Source organism: Oryctolagus cuniculus, chromosome 16 (assembly GCF_964237555.1).
Source record: "Oryctolagus cuniculus chromosome 16, mOryCun1.1, whole genome shotgun sequence".
NCBI classification, from domain to species: Eukaryota; Metazoa; Chordata; class Mammalia; order Lagomorpha; family Leporidae; genus Oryctolagus; species Oryctolagus cuniculus.
Genome location: NC_091447.1, coordinates 19,367,438 through 19,394,568, shown reverse-complemented (window position 1 = coordinate 19,394,568; position 27,131 = coordinate 19,367,438). Strand labels below are relative to the sequence as shown.

General features: G+C 38.2%; 1 protein-coding gene across 3 annotated transcripts in view; it reads right to left on the bottom strand.

Moving 5' to 3' along the window:
• Nucleotides 1-27,131, bottom strand: part of TAX1BP1 (Tax1 binding protein 1) — a 90,602-nt gene that overhangs the window by 14,726 nt on the left and 48,745 nt on the right. For 2 of the 3 annotated variants that reach the window (XM_051853244.2, XM_051853246.2), the window contains exons 10-16: nucleotides 26,563-26,709; nucleotides 25,389-25,512; nucleotides 23,698-23,798; nucleotides 17,081-17,206; nucleotides 13,103-13,174; nucleotides 2,878-3,061; nucleotides 2,375-2,523 (exon numbers count right to left, since the gene is read on the bottom strand). In XM_051853244.2, the coding sequence (XP_051709204.2) occupies nucleotides 2,375-2,523; nucleotides 2,878-3,061; nucleotides 13,103-13,174; nucleotides 17,081-17,206; nucleotides 23,698-23,798; nucleotides 25,389-25,512; nucleotides 26,563-26,709 (903 nt within the window). The remainder of the gene's footprint in view (nucleotides 1-2,374; nucleotides 2,524-2,877; nucleotides 3,062-13,102; nucleotides 13,175-17,080; nucleotides 17,207-23,697; nucleotides 23,799-25,388; nucleotides 25,513-26,562; nucleotides 26,710-27,131) is intronic. The other variant, XM_008261562.4, reaches the window with a different exon arrangement.

The window sequence follows — 27,131 nt, the reverse complement described above, 5'->3', positions numbered from 1 at the left end:
AAAAGACAATGTGGGGGCCAGCGCTGTGGCACAGGGGGTTAACACCCTGGCCTTAAGCACCTGCATCCCATATGGGCGCCAGTTTTAGTCCCGGCTGCTCCTCTTCCGATCCAGCTCTCTGCTATGGCCTGGGAAAGCAGTAGAAGATGGCCCAAGGCCTTGGGCCCCTGCACCCGTGTGGGAGACCTGGAGGAAGCTCCTGGCTTCGGATTGGCCCCGCTCCTGCCGTTGCATCCATCTGGGGAGTGAACCAGCGGATGGAAGATTCTCTCTCTCTGCCTCTCCTTTCTCTGTGTAACTCTTTCAAATAAATAAATAAATCTTTAAAAAGAAAAAAAAAAAGGACAATGTGGATCATCCATGAATTTCTGAAGCCCCCAAGTCAATACCATATCAAAGTGGAAATGAGGTGGGCTTGTCCAATCTGACTGCAAGGCCTAAGAAGCTATATACTGGCCTACAGGTCACATCCATCCCTGTGTCTATTTAAGAATAAAATTAAAATGTTTTATTTTCAATTTCCGTATCATTTATTCAAATAGTTACTAAACCTGTTAGGTATTTCTTTTGGCCTAGGATAGGTACTCTGAAAAAATTTCTGAGCTGATACATACAGAGTACCATAAACTGAGAAAAGCATGTGAACTTCTGGTTTAGTCTAATAGGTGGTTACAATCATCACTCCTACATGCAAACTGATGAGGTTCAATTTCCACCTTGACCCTTCCCAGCTGCGTGACTTGGGGCAAGCCATTTAATCTATTGGTTTCCTCAACTATAAAACAGTGATATTAATACTTCCTACCTCAAAGGACTGCTAGAACAAAGAAATGAGTTACTGTTTCCAAAGTGCTTGGTTTTAGCATTTGCTTGCAGATTAACCTACAGAAATGTTTACCGTTGTCACCATCATCATAATTATTTTACAGTTACTGCAATGATTAAGTAAAGGGAGTCAATAAAAGGCTTTCAGTCTGACAGCTGGCCACAGTTTCTAGGACAGAGGAGAGGCAATAGGTAGGTACAGGCATTGGGGCAGGATGAAATGGACAGTTGCCTCAACCAGACTTTGAAGTGCTACAGCCTGTGGCTGATAATCACTCTCAGGGCAGAGAAACAGAGAGAAGGAATAGGTCAACTCATATTTGCTTCCCCTATTCTTACTATAACCCTTACCAAAACACTTCATTTGGAAGTGATCTCTGTTGTAATAAGAAAAAATTTAAAGTTCTTAATGTACATAAAAATTACTAATATGAAAAATCTGATTGCAAAATATTATTACTTAAGGTATGCGCATTAAGAGTCTTCCTTCCATTTCATTACCAAATCTAAGCATGTCAGCAAATGAGCACAAGACTCTAACACCGCTTCTCATGGGTTTGCAGGAGGGCAAAGCACACAGATCAGAAAGAACATTCTGCTAATTAAACTGAAGCAGATGACTACAGAAGAGAAGGGCTTGTCACATGCAACATCTGTGCCAAGAATGATCAGATTAAATATGCAAAACGTGAAGTAAAGGTGTGAAAAAGCACTAAGACGATACTCTAGACCTTAAATAGGCTACAAAAGTTCTGACAGTTTTCCTAATTATCCCCAGTAATGGACACGGGAGGCCAAAAGGCAGTAGGGAGAAATACATTTTTCTCCATTATGGGTGTTGAACACTAGGCTAAAATCATGCCTGTCTGAACACTGATCAGTTTCTGCAAAGGTTAATAGCAATTAAATGCAGCAAACTAGATTAAATGAGAAACAGGTCATGATACCACTGTACTTGCACAGAGCACAATAAAGCATTTCTTTTAAATTCATCTTAATGTATAAGAAATCCAAAAGGAGCTGCTTGAAGAACCAAATTTCCAAAAAGAGTTACTCTGAAGAAATGAACCTATTTATTAAATTCATTAAAGAAATCTCTTAAATAAAAAATGACAAGCTACAAACTAATTCAATTATCATTAGTATTATATTGCTTCCAGTGAATAAAAAATGCTACATAAATACCTAATGTCTATAACAGTATTCCTCCCAAAAAGAAAACTATTGCCATGAATACTTCGTTCCTTCCAGCCTGGTACATCTACAATCCAGGCTATAGTAAGCTATGGAGTAAGTGACGATCAAGAACAAGTATGTCACAGTTACAGTATTCTGAGCTCATTCTCTCAACTTAATCTTTTACTTTAGTATATGAGTCCTACAGTGTAAGTCTGCAGCAATTTTTGATTTTTCATTCCAAAAACCATGCACACTGAAGAGCATATTCTCTTCCTACATGCATACACAGACACACAGACACACATACCCTTAACTCTCCACACAACGGAAAATGAAAGGGACATGCTCAGACAATGGAAATTCAATTTACTTTGCTATCCTCAGGGTCTTCTAAACCATCGGGCCGACTAAGGTTTCGAGCAGGCTGGCTACAGACAACATTGTCTTCCAGTCCCCAAGAAGGGACTCTCATAGGTGGCCTTTGGATTTCATCTGGGTAAAAAGCACCATCTGCTCCATCTGTAATAAAAATTTTGGAAAGGTAGGTGAAACCAGTTACTAAAAGCAGCATCTCCATGTGTAAATATGATGAAAGATAAAAAAAAAATTTTGGTGTATGAAAACATGTATTTTACTTTTAACCTAGCCAAAAACTACATATAAAAGAAATAAGACTATTCTTTCATGGTGCTTCAAGTCTAGAAGAGGCTGGTATCAGTGCTAAACATTAAAACTGCTAAATATACAAATAATGTTTCTATTTGAGTACCATCAGTTCTATAATCTCATGAAAATACATGCAAAAAAAAAAAAAAAAAAAAAAAAAAAACCCTCCAGATTCAGTTAACCCCAAATGAAAAGTACTTTACTAACCTCTTGTTTCCTGTGTGACATAAGGATTACCATACTGCAGAACTGGCTGTGCACTTGGCAGTGCAGGAACATGACCATTCTGCTCTGAGCATGTGCTGAGACATTGTGAGACCTGCTGAGAACTCTGAGAATTTTGATCGTCCATTTTCCTTTCTGTTTTATTGTCTAGACTCCTTTTAAGTTCCTAAAATTAACAAAAGCAAAGATGAGTAACTAAAGCAATCCAGTATGAGAAGGGCAGATTTAATTTTTAGGTACAACACAATAGCACAACAACAAAATTATTTCCCTATGTTGTTGCTATCATACATAATTACGACATGAATGGCATGGTCATATGCTAATAAACCTTTACAAAACCAGTTCACAAACCACAGTTTATTCACAGACTTTAGTTTACTGACCACTGATAAGAATCATTAGAACAGAATACAGTCCAAAAACCAACAACAGAATCATTTTCAACAAAGATGCAGCAGATATAATTCAACATAGGAAAAAAGTTTTTCAGACTAAAATGCTAAAAAGCTGAGTATTCACATACAAATACATAAATTCTGAATACATAACATACCACAAAAAAATTAAATAGATCATAAATTTAAAGTAAAACTATAGGCCGGCGCCGTGGCTCAATAGGCTAATCCTCCGCCTAGCGGCGCCGGCACACCGGGTTCTAGTCCCGGTCGGGGTGCCGGATTCTGTCCCGGTTGCCCCTCTTCCAGGCCAGCCCTCTGCTGTGGCCAGGGAGTGCAGTGGAGGATGGCCCAGGTGCTTGGGCCCTGCACCCCATGGGAGACCAGGAAAAGCACCTGGCTCCTGGCTCCTGCCATCGGATCAGCGCGGTGCGCCGGCCACAGCGCGCCGGCCGCGGCAGCCATTGGAGGGTGAACCAACGGCAAAGGAAGACCTTTCTCTCTGTCTCTCTCTCTCACTGTCCACTCTGCCTGTCAAAAAAATAAATAAATAAATAAATAAAAATAAAATAAAATAAAATAAAGTAAAACTATAAAACTTCTAGGGAAAAAATTAGGAGAAAGTGTTTGTAACTTACTCAAAAGTTTAAGATAGGACATAATAGCACAAACAAGCTGATGCTGATAAACTGGACTACTTCAATATTAAAAGCTTTTATCTTCAAAAGATAATATTTTTAAATATGAAAAGGCAAGCCACAGATTGAGACAAAAAATTTGCAATATATCTGGCAAGGAAGTTACATGCCAGAAATAACTCTGGAATACTTCAGGGAACAATTACAACCAAAAACAATCAAAGATGACAACAACAAAATAGAAAAATGGGTAAACGATCTGAACAGACACTTCACAACGGAATAAAAAAAGCTTAAAAGCCCAAGAAAGATCCTCAGCGTCACAATTTATTAGGGAAATTAAAGTCACAGTGAGATAATACTAGACACCACTGACTAAAAGATAGACAAACACCAGGTGCTGACGAGGATATCCATTTACTGCTGGCAGAAATGAAAAAATGCAAAATGGTTTAGCCACTTTGAGAAATAATGTGATTGGAGCTGGAGCTCTGGCATAACAGTGCCAGCATCCCATATGGGCGCTGGTTAGAGACCTGTCTGCTCCACTTCCCATCCAGCTCTCTGCTACGGCCTGGGAAAGCAGTAGAAGATGGCCCAAGGCCTTGGGCCCCTGCACCCTCATGGGAGATCCGGAAAGAAGCTCCTGGCTCCTGGCTTCAGATCGGCACAGCTCCAGCCATTGCAGCCAACTGGAGAATGAACCAACGGATGGAAGACTCACTCTCTCTCACTCTCACTCTCTCTCTCTCTGCCTCTCCTTCTCTCTGTGTAACTCTTTCAAATAAATAAATAAATCTTTAAAAAAAGAAAAAGAAAGGCCTGTGCCGTGGCTCACTTGGCTAATCCTCCACCTGCGGTGCCAGCACCCTGGGTTCTAGTCCTGGTTGGGGTGCCGGGTACTAGTCCCGGTTGCTCCTCTTCCAGTCCAGCTATCTGCTGTGGCCCAAGTGCTTGGGTCCCTGCACCCACATGGGAGACCGGGAGGAAGTACCCAGCTCCTGGCTTCGGATCAGTGCAGCACCAGCCGTAGCGGCCATTAGGGGAGTGAACCAATGGAAGGAAGACCTTTCTCTCTCTAACTCTACCTGTCAAATAAAAAAAAAAAGAAAAACAATGTGACTGTTCTTAAAAACAGAACCCTACAAGTCAGCATGCCTACTCCTTGGTATCTACCCCCAATAAAGGAAAATGTATCCATGAAAAGCCTGCTATGACAATTTTCATAGCAGCATGATTCATAACAGCAAAATATCAGAAATAATCTAAATGCTCATCAGCTTGTCTAAAGGATTAAAGCCCATCAACTGCTTAATGGATAAATTTGGCATAACTGCATAAAATGCTATCTAAGGGAAAACTAACAAAGTGATATAAAGTTGATCAATGGTTGTCTAGGACTGAGGACAGCAAGAAGAGATAACTTCAAATGAACATGAAAGAACACTGTACAGTGATGGAAATATTACATAGCTTAAGTATGGTATAGATACTATATGTTTTTGTCTAAATTCATCAAACTGCAATTTAAAAGAGTAGATTTTATTACATGTAAGTTGTACTTCAATGAAGCCATTTTTGAAAAGCAACCAGAGGCATTAACAAAGGTTATAACAAATAAAAACAGTCTGCAATGTTCAGATGGTTTTACTAATTATCATCCCTTGAGGATACATATTAAGAGCAGCAGGACTTACTACAAAAAAGTTAGGGGTCAAATGTTTCAAATCTATATCATACCATTTATTACAACAGTTCTTAAGGTCCTTCAACAATAACAACATGGTAAAATGGTCCTTTAAAGTTAACCTAGCAAAACAACAGTGAGCATACTCAAAATAAATAATTAAGCAGAAAGGCAGCACAGCTTGGTGGACTGTAATCCAGCTGACTTGGACCTGATCATCAGCTCCACACTAACAACCCTGAGGAATTTATTTCTAAGCCTTGGGGGAATTGTTGAGAAGTGTTTGAAACATAGTAGTTCCCGTCATGTCTCACAAACCCTACCAGATTACAGCTACATAATTCAAGATTGTGAAAGCTGCAACGTATGTGGGCACACGCATAAACACACACACAGAAGTGGGAAGAATTAAATACAAAAAGTATTTCAAACATGATTCAGGAGAAGGCAAAAGAGGACACAGAAGGAGAAAAAAAGATGATAAAATACTTCCATACAAGTTTAAGCAAATTAGAGAAGCATCACTAAATTCTTCTGTAAACAGCCTATCAAAATAGAATAAGAAGTTTCATGAAAAGATTTTTGAACGCATTGGTCCAGTCAAGCAACTTTGTAGAGAATTGCAAGGTACAGAATTTATTCTAATACTCTTCCTCCATCAAATAAAATGCAGGAAAAGAAAAATGACTAACTATAAGCAGCTTTGATTCTTCATTGGAGTAAACAGAATACGGGGATTTGCAAATCATAAACAAACACAGTATTTGGACTAAGACAAGATTCTTAAACATGGATTCATAAAGCCTCTCAAAAGGGCCCATGTTTCAATGTTTCCAATTCAGAAGGTCTATGAACTTACATGGGAGAAAAAATGTGTATCTTTTCACTAACTTCTAATTGAAATTCAGTTATTCATTCAATTATAAACAAGGCAAAAACAACCATAAAAATCCACACACAAAAACCACAGTGGGTACATCTCTATTACCTGGTAACTGACAGAAATCATAGGTAGATTCATTTCACAGGACAGCTGTTGCAAACATCTCAAAATAGACTTTATATTCATTACAACTTTCAAATTATGGTAATCATTAGAAATGCTGCTAAATTTTTTTTTGGAAGGTGCAGAAAGGGGGATATTGAGAGAGATTCTTCCACCCGCTGGTTCACTTACTAAATGGTCGTAATGGCCCAGGCTGGGCCAGGCCAAAACCAGGAGCTTCAGCTGGGCCTCCCACGTGAGAGCAGGGGCTCAAACACTTGAGCCATCTTCTGCTGCTTTCCCAGGTGCATTAGCAGGGAGTAGCTTCAGAAATGGAGCAGCCAGGAATCAAACCAGCACCCAATATAGGATTCCAGCATCACACACAGTGGCTTAACCCACTATACCAAAATGCCGGCCCCATGCTGCTAAATCTTACTTAACATTTTTAGTAAATAAACATACTACTGTCACAGATATAATAATCTGTCTTAATATTGATAGTTATTTATAATACTTTGTTTCCTTTGTGATTCTATATTTTGCTTTCTTAATTTTAAAACAGTTCTTGAAAACAGACTTCACAAGACTATCAAAGAATCGTAGGCACAAAAATCTAGGTCAAGAATCCCGGGAGAACTCTTCTACCTATGAAGCTATGCATAAAATGGACACAGATATCACACCTCAGCAAAATCATTTAAACGTCGACTCAGAATCTTCCTAAAATCTTATAATTAAAGAAACAGATGTTAATAGTCATCGTTTACAGTTCTAGCTCCAGGTCACACGTTTGTTTAAGTGGTTGCCTTTGCTAGGGTGTCCAAATTTCTTTCTTCTAAGGCCTCAAATGGCTCATGGTCACTCTGGTTTTCCAAACTACTTGACAGGTTAAGGATATGTCTGATATGCCATGTGTAAAATAGGTTATTTATTATCCACATGGGAATGATATCAGAATACAGAATCAGACATTAAATGCTTTCAATTTCTTAAAACTATATTGCTCAAGTACTTGGGCCATCCTGGCTCCTGCCATCGGATCAGCGCGGTGCGCCAGCTGCAGCCCGCCGGCCGTGGCAGCCATTGGAGGGTGAACCAACGGCAAAAAAAGGAAGACCTTTCTCTCTGTCTCTCTTTCTCACTGTCTACTCTGTCAAAAAAAAAAAAAAAAAAAAAAAAAAAAAAAAAAAAAAAACTCTATTGCTCAATGTATTGTTCTCTTACTCATTAATCTTTTATTATTTTGAGATATCTAAGTGATAGATAGTACTTTATTACTTTGAGATATCTAAGTGATAGGTGAAAAAAGTAAACAGTAGTCTATATGATTTTTATAAAATCAGCCAGCACCGCGCGGCTCACTAGGCTAATCCTCCGCCTTGCAGCGCCGGCACACCGGGTTCTAGTCCCGGTCGGGGTGCCGGATTCTGTCCCGGTTGCCCCTCTTCCAGGCCAGCTCTCTGCTGTGGCCAGGGAGTGCAGTGGAGGATGGCCCAAGTGCTTGGGCCCTGCACCCCATGGGAGACCAGGAGAAGTACCTGGCTCCTGCCATTGGATCAGCGCGGTGTGCCAGCCACAGCACGCTGGCCGTGGCGGCCATTGGAGGGTGAACCAACGGCAAAGGAAGACCTTTCTCTCTGTCTCTCTCTCTCACTGTCCACTCTGCCTGTCAAAAAATTAAAAAAAAAAAAAAAAAGGTTTTTATTTTCTCTAGTGATAATAAAGCATTCCCACAATCTTGCTTTTTATCATTATTTGCTATACTGACTTTTGCTTTAATATTTTTCTTCTTTAGTCTTTTTTCAAATGTTTAGTAAAAATACTCGATGCATATGAAGGAAATGACGACTCTAAATGGTGGTTTTAGTGTGTTATTAAAACATCAGAAACTTTAAGCTATCAAGTCTCAAAATAAACTGAAGGCGGTTAAGATACTGCTTCAGATGCCGCGTCCCATATCCAAGTGCCTGGATTCCAATCTTAGCCCTGCTTATGATTCAGATTTCAGCTTCCTGCTGATGAGCAACCTGGGAGGCAGTATGTAATGGCTCAGATACTTGGGTCCCTGCCACCCAAGTAGGAGACTCAGACTGGGTTCCTGGCTCCTAGCTTCAGCCTGATTCAACTCAGGCTATTGCAGGTATTTGGAGAGTGAATCAGAGAATGGCTATTCTTTCTTTGCCTTTCAAATTAGAAAATGAAAATAAAAATTTCAAAACAAGTTGAAATTGGTGGGGGTTTAACGCTAACGTCATTACTTCATTCCAATAAATGTTATTTTTAAAATAACCCATTTTTTAAATGAGGGAGCTACTTATTTTAATAATTTGAAAGGCAGAGTAAAAGAGACAAAGATAGCTCTTCCATCCACTGGCTCACTCCCCAAATGACTGTAATGCTCAGAGCTGGGCCAGGCCAAACCTAAGAGCCCAGAACTCCATTCAGGTAACACAAGTGCATGAGCCCAAATACTTGGGCTCTGAAACAGGATGCCCCTGCATTGCAGGTGGCAGCTTAGCTCACTGTGCCAAAATGTTGGCCCCATAGTTACCTTTTTTTAAAAGACTGCAGTAAATCCTGTTATTTACTCATTTAGTCAATAAATATTGAGTATTTACTATATATCAGGAAATATGTAGGCACTAGAGATTTTAGGAACAGCCAAAACAGATAAAAATCCTTGCCTATATGGAGCTTACATTCTAGAGAGAAGATACACAATAAATAAAATATATATTCTTAGTGATAAATCCTGCAGAGAAAACAGGCACAGTGTGTAGGAAGGGACTGCAAATTTAAACAGACGGAGCCAGCACTGTGGCGCAGTGGGTTAAGCTGCCATCTGCAGTGCCAGCACCCCATATGGCTGTGGGTTCAAGTCCTGGCTGCTCCATTTCCAATCCAGCTCCCTGCTAATATGCCCAGGAAAGCAGCTGGACCCCTGCACCCATGTGGGAGACCCAGATGAAGTTCCCGGCTCCTGGCTTCAGCCTGGCCCAGCCCTGTCCATTCCAGCCATTTGGGAAGTGAGCTAGTGGATGGAAGATATCTTTCTCTTTCTCTCCCTAAGTCTTTCAAATAAAACAAGTAAATCTTTAAAAATATATATAAAAACAAAGAATGTTCTCTTAAAAACGAAATCTTGAAGACCTGAAAGTGGTGAGGGAATGAATCACGGGAATATCTGGGCTAAAAAAGTTCCTGGTAGACAAGAAGTCAGAACAAGGTAGTGAGAAGAGTGTGCACGTGGTCAACCCAGACTCAGGTTTCAATGACCTTGGGCAAGTCACTCATCTCTAAACCAGAGTTTTCTCTTCTATAGAAAGTATACAGCCATATTTGTTAGGTATTCACTTATTTCATTTACCAGTGACTCAAAACTAACAGTTTTGAGTTTTGAAGCACCTACCATCAACAAAATATTACATGTAATCTGAATTTGAGCCTTAACAAAACTACAAAATTATTTATCTTTTTTTCCATTACAAAAAGGACTTTTGTCACTATTAAAGTCTAAATTTTAAACAGATTCTTGGACTAGTGGTTTATACTCATCAGCTCGTTTGACTTAGCACTTGTTTCATCCCCAGTGGCATTTCCAGAACCTTCAACATGAAGCTCCATGAGTTTTCCCAATTTAAACTTGGGATCTTCAGCATTTTTACTTTTTTTTTTTTTAAGATTTATTTATTTATTTGAAAGTCAGAGTTACACAGAGAGGAGAGAGGCAGAGAGAGAGGTCTCCCATCTGATGGTTCACTCCCCAACTGACCGCAATGGCCGGAGCTGTGCTGATTCGAAGCCAGGATTTTCCTCCAGGTCTCCCACATGGATGCAGGGGCCCAAGGACTTGGGCCATCCTCTACTGCTTTCCCAGGCCACAGCAGAGAGCTGGATCAGAAGTGGAGCAGCTGGGTCTCAAACCAGTGCCCATATGGGATGCTGGCACTTCAGGCCAGGGATTTAACCCACTGTACCATAGTGCTGGCCCTAGCATTTTTACTTTAACAAAGACATCACAGAGAGGATAAATAGACTGGCAAGACTTTTCTGTCTTTTCCAGTGCTATCTGGAATCAATTTACTGACCACTTCTTTCAAGTCATCTGTTTGCACCTCCTGTGTCCAAATTTTCATCATCTTCTGGATTTGGCAGACCAGTTGATGTTGAACACAGAAAGTCTGCTGTATCTGATTGTTGAATTTTTAGTAAAATCAACACAGAACAGACAAAGCAAATAACCACCAGTTGTCCTGACACCAACATGAGCCTCAATCATGGTCTGCCATTTTTTGACCATGGTCACATTTTGTCATGGGTTAAGATCCATGCCGAGGAAGTTAGTCATGCAGTTGTTGCCCTGAACATCCTCAGTAATCAGCAAGAATTTTCTAAATGCAATTTCTTTTTCTTGTTTTGTTGTTGTTGTTGACAGAGTGGACAGTGAGAAAGAAAGAGAAAGGTCTTCCTGTTTCCGTTGGCTCATCCCCCAGTGGCCACTGCGGCCAGCGCACCGCGCTGATCCGAAGACAGGAGCCAGGTGCTTCCTCCTGGTATCCCATGCAGGGGTGCAGGGCCCAAGGACTTGGGCCACCCTCCACTGCACTCCCGGGCCACAGCAGAGAGCTGGACTGGAAGAGGGGCAACCGGGACAGAATCCAGCGCCCCGACTGGGACTAGAACCCAGGATGCCAGCGCTGTAGGCGGAGGATTAGCCTATTGAGCCACAGCGCTGGCCTCTAAATGCAATTTCATCATTCTGCAGGTCAGCAAGACTCATTTCACCCTTGAGACCATCACATGCAATCTGGTTCCTTGAGTCTTCATGACTAATATTTTCCAGTATTTCTTAGATTGAACATATTAGGTGCTTTCACATTATACCAATCTTTCTTAGAAAATGTATCAACCGGGGCTGGCATTGTGGCTCACTTGGTTAATCCTCTGCCTGTGGTGCTGGCATCCCATATAGGTGCCACGTACTAGTCCCAATTGCTCCTCTTCCAGTCCAGCTCTCTGTTGTGGCCCAGGAAGGCAGTGGAGGACGGCCCAAGTGCTTGGGCGCCTGCACCCACATGGGAGACCCGGAGGAAGCACCTGGCTCCTGGCTTCAGATCTGCGTAGTTCCGGCCATAGTGGCCATTTGGGGGGTGAACCAACGTAAGGAAGACCTTTCTCTCTGTCTCTCTCACCATCTAACTCTAGCTGTCAAATAAAAACAAAAAAGAAAATGTATCAACCACTTTCTTCTTAGCACCCTTTATGCCTCCTTTGGGAAGATGCTTGTTCTTGCCAAGTACCCTGGTGGTGTTCAGGGAGCCCAAAGGAAATTGTCTTAAAAACAGAATTGTTTTCACTTACGAACTCAATCAAATATTATGAGACTTTTAAAGTAATATGAAACTATGATCACACAGAAAAATGAAGATTAACTAAAGGAGATGGGAAGTAGAGAGCAACTAGCCTACATTGTAATCCTGACTAGGCTGGGAATTTTAACTGACAATAAAACTGCTGATTCCAATATATTTCTTTTACCAGATATTTTTATACGCATATATTATAAGTTTGCCTCATTAACTTGCTTATCCCACAAATATCTTTTTAACATTTATTTTATTTATTTACATCTTATATGAAAGGCAGATAGAGAGAAAATATCTTCTATTTACTGATTCACTCTCCAAACAGCCACACTGGCCAGGGCTGGGCCAGGCTGAAGTTAAGAGTTTCACCCATATCTCCCACACGGGTGCAAGAGTCCAAGGACTTGGGTCATCTTCTGCTGCTTTGCCAAGCCATTAGCAGGGAGTTGGATCAGAAACAGAGCAGCCAGGAGCAAATCGGCACCCACATGGGATGCTGGCACTGCAGGCAGCAATTGAACCCTCTGCATCACAGCACTAGCCCCATGCCTTCTTTTTTCTTTTCTGGATCTGCATAATGGTGCTGAATATAAAAAGTTACTAATGCAACTGGTACTGCTGCCTTAATTCTTAACACACAAACAATATTCCTATATGGCTTTCAAACCAACAGTGAAAATATAAAAACAAATTAATATAGTATTATTGTTATGAAAATATTTTTAATCTTTGCAGACCCGACGGGAGACTCTGGGATTCACATCTTGAGAAATGCTGCACTACAGCATCTCTTACATTTCAATCTATAAAAATGTTTCCTAATACAAAATAAAACCAGACAAACATATTATATGTAACTTAAAAATCTCACCATTTTTCTTGAATTTTTAAAAGATTGTAGAATCTGTTTACGGTTAAATACAAAACATGGAGCAAAGACTACTTTTCAACACTTAAGCATTGTTGTTATTGTTTAAAATACTTATTAAAATTAACTAGAAACATTTTTAATCAGAAGTCTTAACATCTGCTTCAGTCTTTTCTTAAAGACTTCCTTCAAATGAACCACAAAGTTCATTAAGCTGTATTAGCATTCAATATCATATTTTGTTAAGTACATTGTTCAATACCTTTTCCCTGGAGAGATTTTCCAAATGTGAAGTCAGACCACTTATTTCTTTATCTTTCTCTGCCAACTGAAGCTGAATAAAGAAATTATCATTAGTACTCCCTTCTTACATTTTGAGACCTATTTTATCAATACCTATTATCAATTTCATGTATTTTCCTCCAGTCTTATTCTTTGACTTCTAATTATCTGTCATTATTTTTTTAAAAAGATTTATTTGAACTGCAGAGTAGGGGAGAGGGGAGGCGAGGGTGACTTTCTCTGCTGGTTCATTCCTCGAAAGGCCACAGCAGCCAAGGCTAGGCCAGGCCATAACCGGGAGCCAGGAATTCCATCATCTAGGTCTCTCACATGGGTGGCAGGAGACCAAGTAGCCAGGAATCAAACTGGCACTCCAACACGGGGATATGGAATGACAGTGTCTCAAGCAGTAGCTTAACCTACTATGCTTCAATGTCACCATTGGCCAACTTCCTTTATATATTCTTAAAACTATTCTCTAGGTTTATGTGAAAACTTATCAGTTTGGCATATTCCAAGTCCTTTGTGTTTACTTTCTCCTGCCAACCACAAATACGGGTATTTGTCGAAGTTTTTTGTTTGGCGTCTTCTCTATTCTCTCTCCAAACATACTTTTTCCATACCTTCAGTTATCATCTCCAAAGAAATAAATCGAAGTATTAACTCGCATACTATTCTTTCTTACCCAAGTTCTAAATTTGTTTTTTAAAACTGACTGTTAGACATGTTTTCACTGTGGTCTTTCCTGCACTCTAACAGCAAAATACCTAATCATACTTTTCTACTTTTGTTAACAGTCCCTGATCTCAGAGCACATCATGATTTGAACCTGAGAAAACTATAACCCTTCTTCAGTCTTCTCCTCCTCCTCCTCAATACTTTCAGTCTCTAAGTCATTCATTCATTCAACCACCCATTAATTATCAATTGTTACAGCATGAACATTAATGAATACAAATGCAGATGTCAGCATTGTGGCACCACAGCTTAAGCCATCAAACTGCAACACTGACATTCCATATCAGAGCACTAGTTCAAGTCCTGGCTGGTACAATTCTAATCCAGGGTCCTGCTACTGTACTGTGGAAAACAGCAGAAGACAGACTAAATGTTTGGGTCTAAGCTCCCTATGTGGGAGACCTGGATGGAATTCCAGGATCTTAGGGGCCAACTGGGAAGTGAACCAGAAGATCTCTCTCGATCTGTCACTCTGCCTTTCAAATAAATAAATAAAATCTTTTAAAAAAAACTTCTAAAGATGTATTTCAAATCTTTCTTTTCTGAACCAAGGTCCTATCCAGTGGTAGGTGATCAGGTAAAGTACCCAAAAAGAGGTAGCCTTTATCAATTCAGTCTAGAATATTTCTGTCTGATATTCTTACCCTGAAACTCTTCCCACCCAAAAATTCTCTTCAGTGGTACCAAATTATTTCCAAAAAGACACTGTAGTTGGGTCTCTTTCCTCCTAGCAAATTCTAGAGCAATTAGCACCCAAATTTTTTTAGACAATTCAAAATCTGTCATTCAAGTTATCATTCAAGTTTAATATACTCTATCACAGATATTAACTGTTATTCCTCAAGTCTGCTCACATTACCCACCTTATGTTTTTTTTTTTTTTTTTTGAGTTATTTTACATATTTGAAAGGCAGAGTTACAGAGAGAGGAAGAGAGGGATAAAGATCTTCCATCCACTGATTCACTCCCCAAATGGCCATAATGGCCGGGGCTAGGCCAGATCAAAGACAGGAGCCAGGAGCCAGGAGCTTCACATAGGTCTTCCACATGAGTGCAGAAGTCCAAGGGCTTGGGCCATGTTCCACTGCTTTCTCAGGTACATTAGCAAGGAGCTGGATTCGAAGTGGAACAGCTGGGACTCAAACTGGCTCGCATTTGGGATACTGGCTTGCAGGCAGCAGCTTTACCCGCTGTGCCCCAACACTGGCCTCTACTCTCTACTTCTGACCTTCAAGCCCATGTTGTTTCTCTGGTATCCCCCAGAAAGCCACTTCTTCCTTTTTCCAAGCTTTGTTTCTACTGCCCTCCATTTGGTCTTTCAAAGGTCTAGGTTTTCCATGTTGTCCTACTAAATATTTTATTGGAAACAACCCCAAGGTACTTGAACTTAGCATTCACATGGAGCTGTATCATATTGTGGCTTTTTCTGGTCAGTGTTAGTCTGTGTCAAAGCAGTGCAAAAGAGGAAGAAGTACACTAAAAAAATAAAAAAGCAAGCACTTTTACCAAGTACATAATCTTAAACACGCTTAATATCAATGCTCACTTTTATCATTAGTGAAATAACAGTATTATCTGTTTAACTTCTCATAGGTTTGACAGATGATTGCCTAGGGTGGTAAATGTGAACGTTTTGTGAATATTACTATTATATATCCTGCAATCCCTAAAAGATTACATATTCCTGAAATACAGCATTGTACCTTATACGATCACCTACATAATACCTAACATGCTGTTGGCTTCAACAAACATTTATTAAAACATTTTTCTAGCCTATATATACAAAAGTTTTCATATAAACTCATTATCATACTTTCCAAATAAGAAAAGTTGCCAGCCCCTAGAAACAATATTCATAGGGATCCCAGAAATAGTAAGCTCATAAAATATCATTCTGACAATAGATGAAAGTAAAAAGATCTCCCACTAAAATTATCTTGGCCTGTAATGTGCCACCTTCTCCAACACCCATGGAAAAACCTGAAGTCATTCTAATTTAAAAATTAGGGGACCAGCATAGTGGTGTATAGGGTTAAGCCACCCCTGCAATGCCAGCGTCCCACATGGGTACCAGTTTGAGTCCTTGCTGCTCTAATCCAATCTAGCTCCTTGCTAATGCACCTGGGAAAGCACCAAAAGAGGGCCCAAGTAGTTGGGCCCCTGCACCCACATGAGAGATCCAGATGAAGCTCCTAACTTCGGCTTGGCCACTGGGGCAATTTGGGGAGTGAACCAATGTATGGAAAAATCAATCAATCTCTCTCTGGCTTTCAAATAAAGAAATCTTCTTTTAAAAAAATCATATTACAGGTATAACTTTTACATAGCAAAGTTATAAATCATTTAGAACTTATTCTTCAGTCATAAAAAGGGATATAAATACACGTATCTTTTTAAAAATACTTACTGATTTTCATCTATTTGAAAAGCAGAGAGAGAAAAAGAGAGAACTCCCCAAATGCCTTTAACAGTCAGGGCTGCGCCAGGCAGAAGCCAGTCCCTCTATCAGTGTATCCCATGAGGGCTGTAGAGGCCCAACCACTTCAGCCATTATCTGCTATCTCCTAGGATGCATTAGCAGGAAGATGTATGGGAAGGGGAGGTGCCTGACTCCAATTAGCACTCCAAAATGGGATGCAGGCATTCCAAGAAATGATTTAACCCACTGTCACATGCCTACCCTCCTAAAATATATATTATACTTTATTCCCTAAAAGGAAAATATCTTTCTACCTATTGATTAGCTATACAGCCTGCTAAGTTTTTATCATTCTGACAGACATCACTTATCTTTCAGGTTTGTCTGTTGCTTAGTGTTAGGCAAAAATAATTTTCAATACATAGCATTTAATTTGCAGTCTCCCATTTAAGATTATAGTAATACACTTGCATGATACATTTTTAAAACTCTAACAAAAACTTTTTAAAAAATATTGATGTTACTAGATTTCCAAAAAAAACAAAAGCCAAGGCCCTAAAATCATTTATATACACACTCATGTTTGTTTTTAACATGAACAGATAATTAAATGACTGGTTTTGGGGATTTAAAAATAAACACAATTTAAAAATTTTAATAGATATCTGAATCTATAGAATTAAAGCCAAAAGAGTTCCATTTTCAGTTCATAATGAACCATAGTCAGTGTAACTAAATACATAGTAAATACTTAGCATCAGGTACACTATACCTCAATTTTATGAGTAGTAAACTTACTTTATAATTGTCCTTTACTTCAGCCAGTTCAAGTTTTACATTTTCAGCAATTTTTACTTGTTCCTTCCATTTCAACTCCATTTTTGCAAGTTCATCAGCATATTTATTGCATTTTGTTTTCTCATCCTAAATGAAATTAGTATAATTACTACAAGATTTTAAATCCATGTAAATACCACACAAATATACTTAAGTATGTGTTACATTTAATAATAAAATCGTTCTAACAGTTTAATAGAAATAACCAAATATCTACAATAGAAGACTAGATAAATCATCTCATAGTTACACAATGCAATAGTGTTTCTCTATTTAAAAAGAATGATTTAGAAATACAAGATAACAAGGAAAAAATATCAGCATACATTAACTGAAAATATTAAGTTGGAATATAAACAGTATAAAATAACCCCATTTTTGTTTATGAGTTATTTTATACAATTATACATGATGTCTATATCAGTGTTACCTACAAAAATATAAACCAAAATATATCTGGAAATCAGCATCACTGAGATGCTTTTCATCATATCCATTCTTTATTTCTGTAATGCCATAACATTTCACTAAAAGTATATATAACTTATGCAAGGAGAGGAAATAAAAATCAGCTATTTATAACGCTGCAGTTTCCAGGCATTGATAAATACAACTTTGGGCATTGCTGATCAAGACAACTTCTAGGTTTACTTCCTATACATCACTCTTTCCTATGAAACGAATCATAAGGAATTACAAATCATGACTAAAAGAGAAATAGGTCGATTAAACAGGTAAAGTTTTAAAAATATGTTTTGGGCAAGCAGACAAAGATTTTTTAAAAAGCAATGCTAGAATAACTGAATATCCATACCATATACTCCATACCTCATACCAGATGCAAAAATTAACTCAAAATGATTTTACAGATCTCAATGTAAAACCTGATTATAAAAGATTTGTAAAACTTAGAAGAATTAGGTAATCCTTCGGAGGATTAGGTAATCTCTTAGAACATTAAAAAAAGACAAAAATGAATACAATTATATACTGTACTTATCAAAATTAAAATTTTGCTTTTCTAAAAATACCACTAATAAGGCAGCAAGCCACAGATTTGGGGACAATATTCACCATATACATATCAGGTACAAGATTTATATCTGGAATAAAGAACACTTATAATTCAAGATAAATAACCTACTTTTTAGCCGGCGCCGTGGCTCAATAGGCTAATCCTCCACCTTGCGGCGCCGGCACACCGGGTTCTAGTCCCGGTTGGGGCGCCGGATTCTGTCCCGGTTGCCCCTCTTCCAGGCCAGCTCTCTGCTATGGCCAGGGAGTGCAGTGGAGGATGGCCCAGGTGCTTGGGCCCTGCACCCCATGGGAGACCAGGAAAAGCACCTGGATCCTGGCTCCTGCCATCGGATCAGCGCGGTGCGCCGGCTGCAGCGGCGGCCATTGGAGGGTGAACCAACGGCAAAGGAAGACCTTTCTCTCTGTCTCTCTCTCTCACTGTCCACTCTGCCTGTCAAAAAAAAAAAAAAAAAAAAAAAAAAAAAAAAAAAAAAACCTACTTTTTTAAATAGTAAAAGTTGTGAATTCTCTAACACAGAGAGAGAGAGAGAAATAAACGGCCTTAAACATAAGGAAAAAGCTCATCGTCAAGTCATTGCAGAAATGCAAATTAAAACTACAATGAGCTATCATTACATACTCCTTAGATTGGCTACGTGAAATGGTACAACTATCTTGGAAAACAATTTGGTAATTTCATTTAAACATTCAGATACCACATTACACAGATATTTACCCAAGACAACCCATTTTCACAAAAGGTTTATGTACAAATGTTTATAGCAACTTTATTTGTAGGAACTGCACCCCCCCAAAACCTATCACAACCAGTGAATGAACAAATTATGATGAAATATCCGTATCATAAGTCACTATCTCAGTAGAAAAAAGAAAATGAACTAAAAATCAACAATATGGATAAAACTCAAAATAATTATGCTTAAAACAGAGAAGCAAACATACCTACTATATGGATCCATCTTAGAAACCTGTATAAAAAACAGGCTAATTGGTGGAAACAGAAAGCAAAAACCTATAGTTTTCTAGGGATAAGGATAAGAGGAAGAAATTGCAAATGGGTACAAAAAAGATGGGTAATCATTGAAATGTTCATTATCTTTGACACTGTTGTGAAAATTTCACAATAGTATGTGTCAAAGTTGATCAACTATACTGTCAAAGTATGTACAGTTTATCGAATTTCAAATATTCAATACAGTTGTAAAAAAAATGCACCCAGAGGTAGTTTTTCACCAAAAGTAATATTCTATCTTCCTTTCAGTTATATTAACACACATAAACAATATTTTTTAAATATCCACCAAGACTTGTCCACCAAGACTTGTATCCTCCATAATGAAATTAGTCCCTTATAAACAACTACAATCACTTATCACCTAGTAGGCACACTTTCTGAGAAATTCATTGACAGGTGATTTCATCCATGTGAGAACAGTTTTCATCCACTTTGAAGATTTGCTCTGGTAAGTGATTTTCTTCCACAATCAGCTTTCTAAAATGTCTTCAACTGACTTTATATCAGCAGCCCTCTAAGAATTAGCACTCTTTTTAAGAAAAAAAAAAAAAAAAAAAAGATTTATTTGAAAGGCAAAGTTAACAGAGAGGCAGAGGCAGAGGCAGAGAGAGAGGGGTCTTCTATCCACTGGTTCACTCCCCATATGGCCACAATGGCCGGAGCTGTGCTGATCCAAAGCCAGGAGCCTGGAGCTTTTTCCAGGTCTCCCACATGGGTGCAGGGGCCCAAGGGCTTGGGCCATTTTCCACTGCCTTCCCAGGCCATATTTACCATTTTCCAGACCTGGGTGGTTTAAATTCTTCAAAAATTGTTACTTACTATAAAATATGAAAGTGAGTAGATGGGGCTGGCACTGTGGTATAGCAGGTAAAGCTACTGCCTACAGTGCTAGCATCCCATATGGGTGCTGGTTAGAGTCCAGGCTGCAATCCAGCTCTCTGCTATGGCCTGGGAAAGCAGTAGAAGATGGCCCAAGTCCTTGGGCCCCTGCACCCACGTCGGGGATCCAGAAGAAGCTCCTGGCTCCTGACTTTGGATTGGCATAGCTCCAGCCATTGCAGCCATGTGGGGAGTGAACCAGCGGATGGAAGATCTCTCTTTCTCTCTGCCTCTGTCTCTCTATAACTCTGCCTTTCAAATAAATGAATAAATCTTAAAAAAAAAAAAAAATTAGCTTGCATTGTGATCCTGGCCTCCCATATGAGCACTGGTTTTTGTCACAGCTGCTGCATTCCAATTTGGCTCCCTGTTAATGTGCCTGAGAAAGCAGTGGAACCCAAGTATGTGGACTTCTGCCACCGACATGTGAGACCTGGATGGAGTTCCAAGATCCTGGCTTCAGACTGGCCTAGTCTTGGCCATTGCAGCCATTTGGGGGAGTGAACCAAGAGATGGAAGACCTCTTTTCTGTCTCCCCTCCTCTCTAACTCTACCTTTCAAAATAAATAAAACTATAAAAAGAAATTAGCCTGCTATAAATTTACTGAATTTTAAGTCCTGCCTGGCAGAGCCAGACCAAATGATTTCAAGGGCCTTACAAGGCCTTATAAAGCCCACAGGCCAGACATTCCCAACTCCTTAATGAAGTAAATCCTTTAACAGTTTTCACTTTGTTCTTGTTCTTCAACATTAGCTGTGGTAAAATAGAACACGTGACTGGTCAGCAAGAACCACCATTGATATCCTCCACTGTAATGGTTAATCACTAAGCATAGCCTCTTACCAGCAACATTAGCAGTGGATTTTGTATGCTTAGGGGCCATGCTGAACAAAGATTAACTCAGCAAGGGAAACGCTGCATTCAAGAGACAAGGTAAGTTCAAGATGCTTAAGGCTGCTGCTGGTGTAATGTGGCACACTGCTTTATAGTCAACTTTTTGTTTCTAAGTAGGAGGAGCATTTTTTTTTTTTTACAAAAAGTACAGTATACTAAATACATAAACCAATAAATAGAGCTTTAATTATCAAGCATTGTGTACTCTACAGTCAAGGGTTTGTGAAAAATGGAATTAGAAGATACATTTTGGTGCAAAACATTTTGAAATTCATGCAGATTTGTTTCCTAATACATACTTGCCCACGAATTTCCTGAGACCATTCATGACTGTGCTACATTTTTGTTTGACAGCACAGGACTATTTACACCAGCACCACTGCAAACACTGGAGTAATGAACTCATTGGGATATGACATCACTAGGCAATTCAATTCCACTACATCCTTCCATGGAACTCATCAACTCTTCCACAGAAAATCCTCTCAAACAAAAAAGTTCAGTTCAATGTTTCACTAAAAAGATGTTACTATTTATAACTAAATATTTTAACTACTATTTTAACACTGAGATAACCTATGAACTGTTGCTCTAAAAACTACCCTTCCTTTTTTTTTTTTTAACTTTTAATGAATATAAATTTCCAAAGTACGATTTATGGATTACAATGGCTTCCCCCACATACCGTCCCTCCCACCCACTACCCTCCCCTTTCCCACTCCCTCTCCCCTCCATTCACATCAAGATTCATTTTCGATTATCTTAATATACAGAAGATCAGCTTAGTATACATTAAGTAAGGATTTCAACAGTTTGCTCTCACACAGAAACATAAAGTGAAAAATAATAGATGATTTTTTTTAAATGATGATGAAATCAGATCAGACCTATTGTCATGTTTAATCCCAGTGAGAGTCAAGTTGGGAGTTGATAATTTCTTTTTTTTTTCTTTTTTTTTTTTTTTTTACAGAGGATCAGTTTAGTATACATTAAGTAAAGATTTCAACAGTTTGCACCCCCATAGAAACACAAAGTGAAATATATTGTTTGAGTACTCGTTATAGCATTAAATCTCAATACACAGCACATTAAGGACAGAGATCCTACATGAGGAGTAAGTGCACAGTGACTCCTGTTGTTGACTTTACCAATTGACACTCCTGTCTATGGCATCAGTAGTCTCCCTATGCTCCAGTCATGAGTTTCCAAGGCTATGGAAGCCCTCTGAGTTCTCCGATTCTTATCTTGTTTAGACACGGTCATAGTCAAAGTGGAGGTTCTCTCCTCCCTTCAGAGAAAGGTACCTCCTTCTTTGAAGACCTGTTCTTTCCACTGGGATCTCACTCGCAGAGATCTTTTGCCAGAGTGTCTTGGCTTTCCATGCCTGAAATACTCTCATGGGCTTTTCAGCCAGATCCGAATGCCTTTAGGGCTGATTCTGAGGCCAGAGTGCTATTTAGGACATCTGCCATTCTATGAGTCTGCTGAGTATCTCACTTCCCATGTTGGATCACTCTCCCCTTTATTTATTCCATCGGTTAGTGTTAGCAGGTACTAGACTTGTTTATGTGCTCCCTTTGACTCTTAGTCCTTTCATTATGATCAATTGTGAACTGAAATTGATCACTTGGAATAGTGAGATGGCATTGGTACATGCCACCTTGATGGGATTGAATTGGAATCCCCTGGTATGTTTTTAACTCTACCATTTGGTGCAAGTCAGCTTGAGCATGTCCCAAATTATACATCTCTTCCCTCTCTTATTCCCACTCTTATGTTTAACAGGGATCACATTTCAGTTAATTTTTAACACTTAAGAATAACTGTGTATTAATTACAGAATTAAACCAGTCGTATTAAGTAGAACAGACAAAAAAAAACTACTAAGAGGGATAATGTATTAAGTTGTTCATTAACAGTCAGGGCTATGCTGATCAAGTCACCGTTTCCCATAGTGTCCATTTCACTTCAGGAGGTTTCCTTTTTGGTGTTCAGTCAGTTGTCACCGATCACGGAGAACATATGGTATTTGTCCCTTTGGGACTGGCTTATTTCACTCAGCATGATGTGTTCCAGATTCCTCCATTTTGTTGCAAATGAAAAAAAAAAAAAAAAAAAAACTACCCTTCCTTTCCTTCCCCACATACAAAAATACTCAGCAAAACAATTAAGCAAGCAAAAATCACATACACAAACACAAAACACTTTTTCTTCTCTACTCCAAAACAGGTATAAAAGAAAAGCACTAGTCCTTGTCCCATAAAAATTTCAGGAATGGATACAACCAATAATGTCGAAAAACAGAAATGTGAAAGATGCTATTTAAAATAATAAAAATAAGAGAAAACTCATCTGATTAATATTACTTCTTTCCACTCTGCAAATATGCCACATTAAGCTGTGATACAATTCTTTGCTATTACAGCAAATTTACAGAGTATTTCCCTTTTATAAAGTTCAAATAATAACTTTATTATAACTTTTTAATAATTTCCATTCTGAATTCACTACTTGCCCATTACTCTAACAAGGACATTTTATTGGGTGAACTGAAAATAATGACTTAAGGATCATGATTTTACATATAGGCCTTTACAGATACACAAACATCGTCCTCATCGTCCCAATAATCAGAAATACCAAGATATAGGGAGGAAAATATAAAACCAGTTCAGGCTACTAATCACACAAAATAATAAACTAAGTCACTTACATTGGAAAAATCTTTCAATGAAAAGGGACCTAACTTACCTGCAAGAGTTGTTTACATTTATTGTACTTTTCTGTTTTGTCAGCAATTTCTTTGGTCATTTCACAGACTTGTCCCTTTGTTAGCACATCAAAATCTGTCTCTGTTGTTACAAGGCAGAAAATAAGTGTGTTAAAAAGTATTCTGCCCCTTATATTATCTTCTTCATCAATTAACTTAAGGGTAAGTATATTGTGAAATACAGTAAATGAAATACAGTAAATGTTTGAGAAAAAACAGATGTTTTTCTATTCATATCCTAAGTAAAGATGGATATGTAAACTCCAGGTGAGAATTATTAAATGTCCATTTGATCAGAACTAAGTTCATAGTCAATAATGACAGAATCACTTTTCTTAATTTGCTAAAAACAGATCCAAAATGAGATAAAAATTGCTCTTAGATAACTGAATAGACATGGTAAGAAAAAAGCCATATTCTCAAAGTATATTTTTAAGTCATTTTTCTAAGTCCTTCACTACCATTCACCAAGTCTTTATAAAGTAACATTCTACAAGCATACTTCAAAAGTTCATGGAAAATGGAATTAAAAGTTTTGCTGAAAAAATTTTTTGAAATTCATGCATAGTTTTTCAGGACCTGCAACATAATTCTAGGTACTAAAGAGAACAAACAGAAATAGAAGATTGGATCCTGTCCTACAGGAGCAGAATCTTTAATAGTCTAGAATATTTAAAACATCAATTACCACATACCCTAAACAAGAAAATGTATTTAAGTACTTTTGTTATTTTCCTAGCTTTGATTTATATAAAGATGAAAAAAAAAAACAACTGTTGAAAGCCTCGTTAATTCAAATTTTTATATTATTCATTTCTTCACTATGTCTAGACAAGTTAATAAAGTAATAAAAATTTAAGTTACCAGCCAACAAGGGACACTAACAAGAGAAGTGACCTACAGATCCAAAAAAAAGTACTATGCCTCTCCTCTAAGAGGAACAGGTGTTATTTCCCCCTTCCACAGAATTATAAAATTAAAATACCAAAACTACAATGCTTCAAATTACATATATTAAAATGAATATGAAATACAATTTTTGGCATCTGCCCTATATATAGTCCAAAAGAGTACTTTCAAGCACCTTTTTTTTTTTTTTGGTGACAGGCAGAGTGGACAGTGAGAGAGAGATAGAGAGAAAGGTCTTCCTTTGCCGTTGGTTCACCCTCCAATGGCCGCCACGGCAGGTGCGCTGCGGCCAGCACACCGCGCTGATCCAAAGGCAGGAGCCAGGTGCTTCTCCTGGTCTCCCATGCGGGTGCAGGGCCCAAGCACTTGGGCCATCCTCCACTGCCTTCCCTGGCCACAGCAGAGAGCTGGCCTGGAAGAGGGGCAACCGGGAAAGAATCCGGCGCCCCGACCGGGACTAGAACCCGGTGTGCTGGCGCCACAAGGCGGAGGATTAGCCTATTGAGCCGCGGCACCGGCCACCAATTCATTTCTTAACACTGTGAATATTCTCATGAACAGAAATAGTAGTTTATTATTTATGTTTATAACAGAATGACTTCATCTTACCTTTACATCCTTCTTGTCTTTTTATCTCAATTCCCTCACTGATAACAAGGATTTTTACAAGTGCTCCAAAATATTTATCCATGAAAGGTGGCAATATAAATCAGTATAAATATTTTTCAAGGCGAGACATCTTATACAAAAAGTCTAAAATTACCTGCAGAAGGTGGTGATTTCATATCTATAGCAGAAGCAGAAGTGGCTGGTTCTGTGTTTATTGAAGCATCATTCACTTTCTGCTGATTCCCAATTTTCTTTGTGAAAACACTATTATTATTGGCCTATTCAAAATGTTAACAACAAATGATGATATGGGTCACTGATTGATCATATCACCTTTCTTCAGTGACTATATAAATAATCATCAAATCCTAAAATTCACAAAGCTGCTCTTGTCTTAAAACCCAAGAAGAACTGAAGTTACCATACACATCATTTTCCTGATTTTAATATCCCAGAAGATAAATACTTATTTTGCTTTTTCCTGTGAAATCAACAAAACTTGTCATTTGTAGAAATTTCTTTCTACTATAGAGCCATAATGTGTTCAAAAGGCCCCAAACCAAAATCTATACATGTAAGTCATACTTAAACTAAAAGTATGTTTTTCACAAAAGCCTTCCTACTTTATGACATGCATTCCTTGTTACTTTCAGACTTAATTCTTTTTTTTCTCTCCTTTTAGACTTTAAAAAATAAGACCAGGAAATTATCATCTGTATCATATAGTATAACAGAACTGCGGTACCACTCCCAATTTCAGGACTCTCTCACAGAACAAGCCCAATATTCAAGTACAGTTTAAGAACCCACAATAAAACATACACACTGCAAAATGAAAACACTTATCTTTGCTATATTAAAAATCTACCTACCTGCTTTCAAATGGAATACAAAAGAATGAGCTGACACTCTAACTGTTCTTAATCCAGTCAACATGGGCAGGATGGAAGAACTTATAATGTGAACCGAAAAGCCACCTGAGATCCATGGAGACTCAATAATATGAGCCAAATTTTAAGTACCAAAGATATTCATAAAGACATTAGAGGGAAATGGTTTAGGAAAGAGGGCTCTCTCTCCTGTTTTTCTTACTATTGTTCTTGCTTCTTTTGTTGGTTCTCTAGTAAATATGAATTTCAGATATTTTAAAAAAGAATTACCATTAGAATACATAGGTCAGTAACTTGAAATCAATTTCAAGTAACTTGAAATCAATTAAAGATAAATTATATTGAAAGGATGATATTTAGACTTTTATAAATTTGATTTGCAAACAATAATACTGGTAAAAGGGATACTTCACTATGGATGAATTCACTGATGCTTACTGATTGGTCTGAAAGTTTGTTTATTTGTTTTTGAAGCCTCTGACATTCCTTAAATTTTTCTTTGTAATGATCTGCAGCCATCTGGAGACGAAGTTTCAGATCTTCAACTTCTCTTCTCAGTTCATGTTCTAGTGTATCATTCTTTTCCTAGGAAACAAACACACACTTCCTCTAAGATAAAAATCTTATTACTACAAAAAGTAACAGTAAATCCCAACTTCATTTTCACTTTTTTCTTTTTGGGTCTTAATTTTGTGGGAGTTTTGGTTACATAACCACATTAGCTCTTCCAATATATCTTAGAACTAAGGTTCAATTAAAAACTAGAGAAAAATAACTCACCTTTTGAGGAGTAATTATATCTCTCTTAAATAACCATAACAACATTTTATGTAGCTAGTAAATAAGCAAAGTCCACACAAAACATGAAACATCAAAATAATTCATTTAATAGTTTTACTCACCACTACAAATCAGTTATAGAAGTTTTTCTTAAAGCGTACATAAAATTCAACCCAAGAGGTTACAATGACTAAAAATGAATCGAAGTCTAAAATTCTCTAATCAAA